The 10,352-nt window shown below is 36.6% G+C and overlaps 1 protein-coding gene across 1 annotated transcript; it reads right to left on the bottom strand.

The window, feature by feature from the left end:
• Positions 1 to 1,874: 1,874 nt before the first annotated feature.
• Positions 1,875 to 10,082, bottom strand: LOC103473670 (sodium/glucose cotransporter 1-like). Its single transcript, XM_008424075.2, has 15 exons — positions 9,911 to 10,082; positions 9,464 to 9,535; positions 8,476 to 8,580; positions 8,260 to 8,319; positions 7,417 to 7,521; positions 7,223 to 7,328; positions 6,743 to 6,823; positions 6,433 to 6,641; positions 5,879 to 6,014; positions 5,652 to 5,759; positions 5,432 to 5,582; positions 5,175 to 5,343; positions 4,429 to 4,644; positions 3,965 to 4,067; positions 1,875 to 3,779 (listed from the first exon to the last, which is right to left on the bottom strand). Exons 1-15 carry the CDS (start codon positions 10,046 to 10,048, stop codon positions 3,565 to 3,567), a joined length of 1,974 nt encoding a protein of 657 aa, XP_008422297.1. The 5' UTR covers positions 10,049 to 10,082; the 3' UTR covers positions 1,875 to 3,564.
• Positions 10,083 to 10,352: the final 270 nt, after the last annotated feature.

Raw genomic sequence — 10,352 nt, forward strand, 5'->3', positions numbered from 1 at the left:
CCCACATGGCATTTACTGTGCAAACCAGAGCTTTCAGTGGAAAAGCAAAAGTTCCAGGTCCTTTTAATGCCATACAAATATGAGACTGAAACATGGATTATATCTTTATGTAGACCTCTCTATTGATTTATAGATTAATATTTTTTCTGGACAGAAATTACAAAGAACAAATCTGGTTCTTAATCAAATCCTAATGAGTCAAATTGAAAGTGTCATGGAGTCATCAGCCTCATGACATTAACACTGACATGAAAAATAATATTGAAGAAATAMATATATCAAATCTAATTAAAAACATAAATAAGTGATAAGTTATTTACTGTTATGTTCTGTAAGTTATTTACTGTTATGTTCTGTAAGATATATTTATTCTCAGTACTAGATGTGGTCTCAACAAACCCATGTCATTTCAACAATATTATTTTACCTTTTATCTGGAAATGGTGTCTACAGTCCTCTGTATTAATTATTGCTCGAAAGGTCTTGCCATACCAGTTTATTCCTCTGTATTTACTTTAGTTTCTTAGTTTATTCTTGCATTTTGTTCTTCATTCATTTCCATTTATTTTCCTTTGATTAGTATTGTCCTGTCTTGGTTTATTGCTATGTCCACTTTAGTTTCTTTCCTGTTGCTAGATTTATTTTATCATTTATCCATTATAAGATGAATAATATAAGACGAATAATCTTCACTCATCACCTGCTGCGCCGCCTTATCGTCATGTGTTTCACATCATGTGTTGATTTTTTTCACTGTTCAGCGTCAGATTCTCTGTTTTTATGTCATAATTCACATCTAGTTCGTCGCTCCGTTTTATGTCCCGCTTCTCCTGTTTCAGAGTTGTGCTCGTCTTTTTTTTAAGCCCCTAAGGTGCACGGCGGTCGGGAAGCGTATCGATGGGGAAAAGGCAGACTGACATAAACCTTTTAAAACAACGGAAACAATTTCTGCATTCTGGTTATTGAAATTTAAAAGTGCTGTGTTGTTCTATCACCCCCGTTTCAAACCTCAGTCAAGTAATGAAGTCATGACTCCTGAGAAATTGAATACATATTGAGGAGGTGATCCAGCCATGTGATTCAGGGACACATCTGAAAGTTTGAGAACACCAACCCTTGAGGATTGGATTTGCAGATCCATGGCATACAAAATAAAAAAATCAAGAATCAAGTTAAGGTGAGTTTATTTGTGAAGCATATTTCAAAAATTAAACAATTAGGAGTGTTTTACATGATGGGAATATAAAACAGGAGTATGTAGCAGGTGCATAATGTAAAGAAAAGTTAATGATGTTTCAGTTAATGTTATTAATAGAAAAGTCAAAGGCAACTAAATAAATATAAACTCAAGTTTGTAAAGCTCACGTTTATTTCTTTGTTAAATGTATGAGCTTCTTCCAAATCTTTTCTGTAGATCGGGTGTTGAGAAGAACATTTTTCTGCAAATTTCAAGATAACTGGGAATGACATTTTCTAACCTCTTAACATGTTCATCTTTTGTCATAACACAGATCAGCACAACAGACAACCAACATGATCCTTTAAAATAATTTGTAGCTATACTAGAGGATTAGTTGTTGATAAATGCCTGGAAAAAGTGCAATTAAGGCAGTTGTGGATTGTCTTTGTTTCAACTGCATATGACCAAATATTGACATTTAACATTTTTATAAGGCTGTTATAACTGTTACATTTTACATAATATAATGATTTTAAAAATTATGCATATATAATAAAACATTAACATTACAGATGGTGTCATTCGGTTAATCAGAGATTAAGTTATACAACCACTATGTGAATATGAAAGTGAGAAAAAATACAAAGTGTTTAATTTATACTTTTTAATTTTTCTAGAGTGGAAATATCTCTTACCCTATTAGATTTAAACAAGTTCCCCACAGACAGTAATTTACTTTTCAGACCACTAGGTGGAAGCAAAGTAAGCGTTTTATTGCTGAGTATTTCCTAACCCTTTCTAACTGAATTATTTTTATTTCATAAACACATTTGACTGCATACAAAAGATGTGATTACATTTGTGGACTTTGAACAAATAAAATGACAAAACAGCTGGGATTTATTGAGGCAGCACAGGCATACTTCCTGAGCACATTTGCTATCATTTCGTTTGTCCTTCACTGGTTAAATATTACAGGGTTTTTTCCAGATTTTTTTTTTTTTTGTGTTATGCTGTTTGTATTTTATTAAACCTTCATGCAGTGTCCAGTGTTACATAATCCAATCATACGTAAACTTCAGAGTTCATGACAATAAAAAAGCATTTATATATTCATTGATAAACGTCTTGAGCACTTTTTAAAAATAATGACAAGTGTACACTGTGCATTTTTTTCAATAAAATTTTTAGCTTAGTGCAATATTGAAAAAAAATTGTGTAAATGTGTTCTCTTAAGAAAATAAACAGGAGCCAACTTGTAGCTAATGATAATTTATGAGCTTTTCTCAAGTGCACTCCAACTCTTGAACAAAACAAAAACAACAAAAACAAATATTAAGATGCGCAGTCATCTGGGAATATCTACAAATTTACAATAATTTTATATAATGTATATATAGAGAACTGAGAAAGACTTTATGCTGGCCTCTAGGTGTCTTATGGAGATCAGGACCACACACACAGTGCCAGACTGGGTTGGTCCTTTTTTTTTTTTTTTTTTTTTTAAAGACTCCAAGCAGTGAGGGGTCACACTTGTCAGTCTCCTGTGAACGTTTACTTTAAGACCAATGTCCCAACATCCTTTGTGCAGATGATGTGGTACTGTTGGTGTCTACAAGCCATGGCCTTCATTGTGGACTAGAGTGGTGGTCAGTCGAGTGTTAGGCAGCCTCTCTTCTAAATCTAAGACTATTGTTTTCCACTGGACAGGGTGGACTGATTTTTTTTTAAGGTCAAGAAGCATCAACACACAATTTCAAACCCTTTGCGGTAGATAATCGGTACTGGTGCTCTCTTGGTTTAGACTCAAATCTCCCTCTGGTCTGTCTTGACAAAGAAAGGCTGAGTCTAAAAAGTTCTTGATTTGCCAGTTAGCCTAAATTTGAGCCTTTATGACCAACATGTATAAATCATGACAGAACAACACAAATTGGGTTCCTTAGATTGTCAAAGTCACCCTCTGAGATAAAAAGGACCTCTGTCTCCTCTGGACAATTGTTTGTCAAAAGTATGACAGCTGAAATTGTTTAAGCATCTGATCAAGCGTCTTCCTTGGAGGTCTTCCAAGCACGTCAAACAGGAGGGGATGGACGTTACAACAAATGTTTTAGTATTAAATCTATATCCTTTTAACAAGTTTTATGTGTGTGATATGACTTGATTCACTGGTTTACTGAAGATGACAAATATATTAAAAATGTACTTTTGTCTGGCATCAGTACTCACGATGCAGGCTGAAATATACAGAGTTCAGAGATTTGAAAGTACCTTAGGTTGTATCAGAGAGTTACAGGCTAATTGATAGTTTGGTCATATTTTATACCATGGTTACAGCTGTTAGTAAAACATAAATTATATTTAGGAGTATTTAATGCCGAGTCTGTCTAACCAAAGTATCCATGAAAGAACACAGCCACAGCCAGGAGAATGATGGCGTTTGCGTTAACAACGTTCCTCCAGAGAGGTTCTTCTGTTGTATCTGTGAGCTTCTTCTTCATCTCTGCCTCCTCCTCTTTAGTCATTTTTGGTGCTTTTGTCTTCTCCAATCCACAGAAGCACATTACTGCTTTCTTGCAGAATCCTGGCTCCTCCTCAGGTTCTGAAATAAAGGTAAAAGCGTTTTGTTTTTTTTCATCGGAAAAGAAAAAAATCAAAAAGAATAGACTATTTACATTTTTCAAACATGTCTAAACAAAATTCAAGAAATCCATTATTTCCAGAGTTTAAAAACCCTGCGATTTAAAAACCAAAAATATTTTAAATATAAATCTAACTCATCATTACCTTCCATATTCTTTTCATCCTCCTCATAGTTAACCCAGTCATCCTGTTCAAGGTCGATTCTCTCCTCAGTGCTGTCCCTCAGACTCCAACACAGTCTATGCAACTGAAAAAATAAAAAATACATTATATGTAGAAATTTTATAACTGTATCCTCCATTTGTTTTTTGTTTTTGGTCAGATTGAATAATAAAAACGATAGAAATGTTGTGCGACATAAGCTAAGATATCAGTATCAACCACATAACAAAAACAAGACATTGTGAAGATGCTGCTTGATACAGATAGGACAAATCCTATGACAAGCCATTACTCCAAAAACAACATAACAATTCAAAGAAATATAATTTTGAATATTCTACGCTAGTGTGTAGAAATTATATAAATAACATGGCTATGGGAGTTATTTTTCAAGTCAGCAATCACCGATAGATCAAAACCGGCTTTATCTTGCGTCGGTCACTTACATGCTTATCGTCGATGGGTTTGGTTATGAGAGAGACTCCAATTATAACGATGCAGGTGATAGTAAACAGGATCAGCCCAAAGTACAGGTAGTGCACTCCACATATGATAGCAGGACAATCACTAGGGCTAGCACAGTTCCCTGTCCCAAAGGCAAACTCAGCGATCATCCTGGTCAGACCTACAATCAGACCAACGATGAGTCCATAAAAGGCACCCTTACAAGAAAAATAGAGAAAAAAGAAAGTTAGGAGAGTCACACTTAGAAAATAAAAAAATAAATAATACAGGCTTCTTTTTGAGGTTTGATGTGAACAAATAAATATTGCTGTTTGGGAATGATAAATTGTAGCTGCTCAGTGGATGTCCGTAAAATTAGGTTGATTTTATTTGCAACGACTATTGTTTGATTCAATATTCTGTTGAAAGGTAATGTGAGTATCAAACACACTTGGATCAAATAAACTGCTTGCTACCAGCCTATTGCATAGATGATTGAAAGTTGGTGAGGGAATTCAGACATTTTGGAGCAGAGATGCATCTAAAAGTTGCAGGATGGTAGCCCTTGGTGACTGGACTTGGGGACCCCTGGTTTAAATTATTGCACATATATTTACCATAATGGCATAGAATAGCATTTGTGCTCTGATTTAGCAAAATATTATAAGCTGGTTCCAACTAAGTCTCAAAATTCCCAAGGCAAAGCTTATTATCAACAATAACTTTTCTAAATCAGAAGTAAACTCACAGCCTCATTGACCCGCTTCCAAAAGATGGCGAGAAGGAAGACAGCAGAAATAGGTGGAGCTAGATAGCTGATGATTGACTGGATGTAGTCAAAGAGCTGACCACTCTGGGCTGACTGCACTACTGGGATCCAGGCTATGCTCACACCAATGAGGAACACAATAAACACCCTGCACAGTCGAGAACAAACACACACTTATCATACATGTCACAAATGCAAACAGTATTCAAATTAAACACAGACCAAAACAGTTTTACCTGCCAGCAATCATCAGTTCCCTCTCTGTGGCACGAGGACGGATTTTAGTATAGATGTCCATGGTGAAGAGAGTACTAGCACTGTTAAATATTGAAGTAAGGGAGCTCATTAGAGAGGCCAACATCACTGACAGCATCAAACCCCTCAGACCTGCAACAGAGTTAGTAAGTTATGCAAAAATAAAATTAAATGACAAAGTTAAAGTTTAAATTCACTCACCATTTGGCATGAGATCCATGACCAATTTGGGATAAGCAATGTTTGTGCATGCCACGCTAGAGCCACATTTTTTCTGACATTCTTCTGGGTCCACACATGCCACCACATCTGGATTAAGTTAAAATTAAAGAGACGTTAGTTAGGTATGTGTACCCTATGGAGGGCATTTCTGACAAGCAGGTTTGCGTTATTCCAAACAAGTTAAGAGACTTCAAAACCTCACAGACCTGTATAGAGGATCCTGCTTATCATCCCAGGAAAAACCATGAGAAACATGGGCAGCAGCTTCAGGTAGCCACACAAAATGCAACCTGCTTTCACATGAGAGAGATTCTTGGCTGAGAGGCAACGCTGGACAATCACCTAGAGAAAAAGATCCAGCTTTTGTTATAAGTGCAAAAGACTACAGGCGTCAAATGCATTTACAATAAACATCTATAGTGCTGAAAATGAAGCATCACATCCTATTTCAAATATCTTTGCTAAAGTCATGATCAAAACAATCAGTTCAAAGTAAAAATAGGATACAAACTTAAGCCAACTTTACATTATCAAATCAAATCAAGTTTGCAAAATATGTGTGGAGGATTCTCTTGACTATCAGCTGGCAACCTCTGACCAGCTCAGTAACGCTGTCTTAAAAAAGTAAGATAAAAAGAGTGTGAACAAATCAACTTTCAGATTTTATGGCCTTTTACAGTTTGTGGTATGTAGTAAAACCAGTTACTGAGTCGGAGGAAGTAAAACTTCCATACAGTCAAAGGTGGTGATCATTACCAACCTGATCAGTGCACCAGTACCAGATGGTCTGAACGGTGAGTCCAAATATCAGGGCAGGCCAGGGCAGGTCTCCATTTATTGGATCCCTGAAAAGGTGGAAGGCGTCTTCCCGAGGCTCGTAGCACTCTGCGCTGATGTTACCGGTGATTGAGGGAACTGACGTCATATACCTGTCCTTCATATTTTCATAGCCTCCCACTTTGTTGAAAGCTGAGGATTAGACTGAAGTTTATGCTTCAGTTTCTCAATAATATGACAATAAAACAAATGTAGGTACAAAGTAAAATTATAAATAATGATTTATTCATTACCAAAACCCATGAGAATGAAGGATCCAATAAGCATGATGATGGTTTGTAAAGTGTCTGTGTACATCACTGCAGCCAGTCCACCTGAAATAAAACATGTCGTTAGCGATCTGTAACATTTTTCAGAGTATGATTTGAGAGATTTAATTTTTATGGAGATGCTCTTTAACCGCTTGTCTTTTAAAAGATACAATCAGTTGCATTACATAGTGCAAATCGGCAACTGAGAACCATTTTAGTACTTACTGTGGTCTATTAGTGTCTCACAGACACCTTTAGAGAGATAAGCATAAACTAGACAGTTAAAGCAGGGGAGTTACTTTAACGTGACTTTATTTTTAGATCTATGCGGTACATGTGGCCTTGAGAAGACTTTCCCCTCCTTCATGTGCAATTTGCTTCGATAAGACTTCTTTGTTGGCTAAGTTCATGAGAAAAATGATGATCCATAAAAAGAAAATGAATTTCGTCCTGAGGATGCACCTGTGACGGTGTACAGTGCAGTAATCGCCAGTAGAGCGATAACAGCAACGTAGATGTTCAGTCCCAGAGCCTGCTGGATGAAAATGGCACCAGAGAACATGTCGGCCTGGAAGGAGACAGACACAACATTTGACTTTGATTGCATTTCATTGTTGAAAACAGGAAGGTTTTAGTCAGCAGTTACACAAACTTACAGAGATCTTAGTGAAAGCGTACAGCAAGAGGGAGAGCACGGAGAGATAAATACGAATGCGCTGTCCTCCGAACCTCTTCTTCAGATACTCGGGCATGGTGATCACCTAGATGCACAGATAGCGATGATACTTTTTTTTTTAATTGCCAAAGTTTGGTAATCGTTGTACATAGTTATTGTAAATAGAAATACACTCACATGCCAACTTATTAGGTATGCATCTTGTAGATACAACAGATATATAGAGATTCTAGATATAGGAAGGTGTCTAGAATACCTTCTTTGAACACACAAGGTGTCAGTCTTTGAAGCACCTGAGCTACAACAACAGATGAACACCCTGAGCGCCACTGCTGTTTGCTAACAACTAAAAATTGAGGCTGCATTTTACACTCGGACACCAATATAGGAAAATAATACTTTGGTAAGTTCTCCCTTGTTTGACTAATCTTGCATGAACATTCAGATAGTATGGATCCCTTATGACTTCTATGGGACTAGGTGTGGAGAATATTTTCTTGATAGACTATTGGTCCCCTTAAAAACCAAAGTCTCTCTGAGTATTGTGACTTTTTGACTACAATATAACCGTCTTCTGAAGGCTTCTTCCAGCAGGATACTGCAAAATGTTACAAAGCTCAAATGAAGCTCAGCTGGTTTCAGATTCACATAAATGCAACATGCAGCAACTGCATGATGCAACTATATCACTTTAGAACAACATCAAGGAGGAATACTTCAGACATCGTTTTTGATCTATGCCAAAACAAAAATCATTTTGAAGGCACACGTTGCTCTGACCCATAATTATCAAGGCGTCCCAAACAAAGTGTTCACAGCTTACCCCTGCTTTGATGTAGATTGGTACAAACACCCATCCGAGAATGACCATAAGAACGAGAGCCTGCAACACACAAACACAAAAAGCATTGAATAAATTAGGACAAGATTATTTACTTTACTTTTTTTTCCAAATCAAAATTTATATTGATCTGTAAACTTTAAGGTCCCATCTGAGGGGGAACTTCTGTGCTTGTGTTATTGACACAGGATTACTCACGTTCCACTCAAATCCACAAATGGCAATGCCTGCGGCAGCAGCGGTACCAGCGATCCCTACAAAGTGGACGCTGCCAATGTTGCTGGCAAAGAGCGATGCCCCGATCTGTGGAGAACATCGAGCAATGAGTGTCAAAGAAAAAATACATTGAAAAAAGATATGCTGAAGGGAAAATGTGAGATAAATTGGAGAGAAAAATGTACACTGCTCAAAAAAAATAAAGGGAACACTTTAACATTTAAGTGAACACTGAAGTGTTCCCTTTATTTTTTTGAGCAGTATATTATACTTCTACAAAATAAACATGTATTTTTAATGCACACAACTCAAAAATAACTTTTTTAGAATTAGATGCTGCATGTTATCAATGTGCGCAGTGGTAAAACACAGTTTTCTGTACCGACTTTATGTATCATAAAGAAATAATTCTAACAGTTTGGTGAGAATAGAAGCAGATGGACAGATTTTAAAAGCACTTTTCTCATTGCAGCAGTTAAAAGTAGGTTTGATGATGCTTGCTTTATGAGAACGTCGCAATCTGATTGACAAAGAAAATTCTTCTTCTTCAGTACAGTTCATGCTGTTTGCATAGAAAAAGAAAAAGTAGGGTTCATCCAGCGTTTCCCTTTACTCCGTTTGAAAAAAAGATATATATCAACATTTACTTTAATATTTAATATTTCTCGTTGGCAATAGACTGCAAATTGCCAACGAGAAGATATTCCTGTTTTGTATTAGACTTAACTTTACAAGGACATGGATTCATTTAGTTTCCTGACTCTGCACAATCAATCTGACTGGGATCTTATCCAGTGAGAATAAACAGAGTGGTTTAGGTTGTTCTGTTCATCTCAGGCTGCAGATCATTAAATAAACAACCCAGTAAGGATCAGATAATTACTAACTATACTATTGGTAGGCACAATAAAAAAAAGCACTTTGTCTGTGCAGATCTAATTTTAATCTTATCATGTGTTAAGATACTCACCGGCCACCACACCATACTCCTCCCTGCGAGGAAGAAGCCACCCACAGTGGATCGATTGGTACGGACCATAGCCTGCAGCGAGAAAGCAGAATATCTTAGGCAATCCATAAATCTGAACAAAAGATGCCCTAGCTCTAGTTAAAATCAAATTGCTTCACTCAACGTGAAGGCATGTAAAAATTCTCTGATCTGACAAACACTTTTACTGTATCGGGATGCTAAGTTGGATTCTGAATTTGCAAAACATTCGTCCACTGCTTTTATGTTTTATCTGCATAGCGAATCTCTCTAAGATAGATAAAGTAAGTCTGATATGTAACACTCATTAATGTAGTTAAGGTGTAGACAAGAAGTAGTGTAAAGGTTTATTTGAACATAAAACTGTAGAAAAGCTAAAAAAAAAAAAAGATAACAAAAACCCAACCATGAATAATTAGTAACACTCACCCATACTCCCACAGCCAGGACAACCACGAAGTAAACAACAATAACGGAGATGTCTGCTGCATTATTGAGAGCCGATGAAGGCGATTGATTTTCCGTGTTTCTTACAATGCGGGAAAATCCAAAATAATCCCAAGACATTTTGCTCAGAGTGGGTGTGCAGCGAAGGAGTGCTACTGGAGTCTGTCCTCAGTGACTGCAACACGTGCACAACACTTACCTTTATATCTTTTGTGTTTGTGTGTGTGACAGAAAGAGGGAGGGATAATTGATAATGGCTTCATGTGTGTGTTCTGTTCTGCAGAAAGAATGAATGTCATCTAAAAGCGAAGCTCCAGTTTTTCATCGTTTTGCTGTTGAGTCTTTCATAAGTTTGTTTGGTGCAGTTTTAATACAAATGTTGGGAAAATACATAAAACATGACATATTCTATGTATTTAGTTGG

The sequence above is a fragment of the Poecilia reticulata genome, linkage group LG12 (genome assembly GCF_000633615.1).
Source record: "Poecilia reticulata strain Guanapo linkage group LG12, Guppy_female_1.0+MT, whole genome shotgun sequence".
NCBI lineage: Eukaryota > Metazoa > Chordata > Actinopteri > Cyprinodontiformes > Poeciliidae > Poecilia > Poecilia reticulata.

Bases quoted from the DNA above. Each gene is read 5' to 3' on its own strand.
- LOC103473670 (XM_008424075.2), bottom strand. From the start codon at position 10,048: ATGTCTTGGGATTATTTTGGATTTTCCCGCATTGTAAGAAACACGGAA. The intron at 8,320-8,475 runs GTGAGTAATCCT...TGTGTGTTGCAG, and splicing joins TTTGTGGATTTGAGTGGAAC to GCTCTCGTTCTTATGGTCAT. The intron at 5,344-5,431 runs GTAAAACTGTTT...TCGACTGTGCAG, and splicing joins GAACTGATGATTGCTGGCAG to GGTGTTTATTGTGTTCCTCA.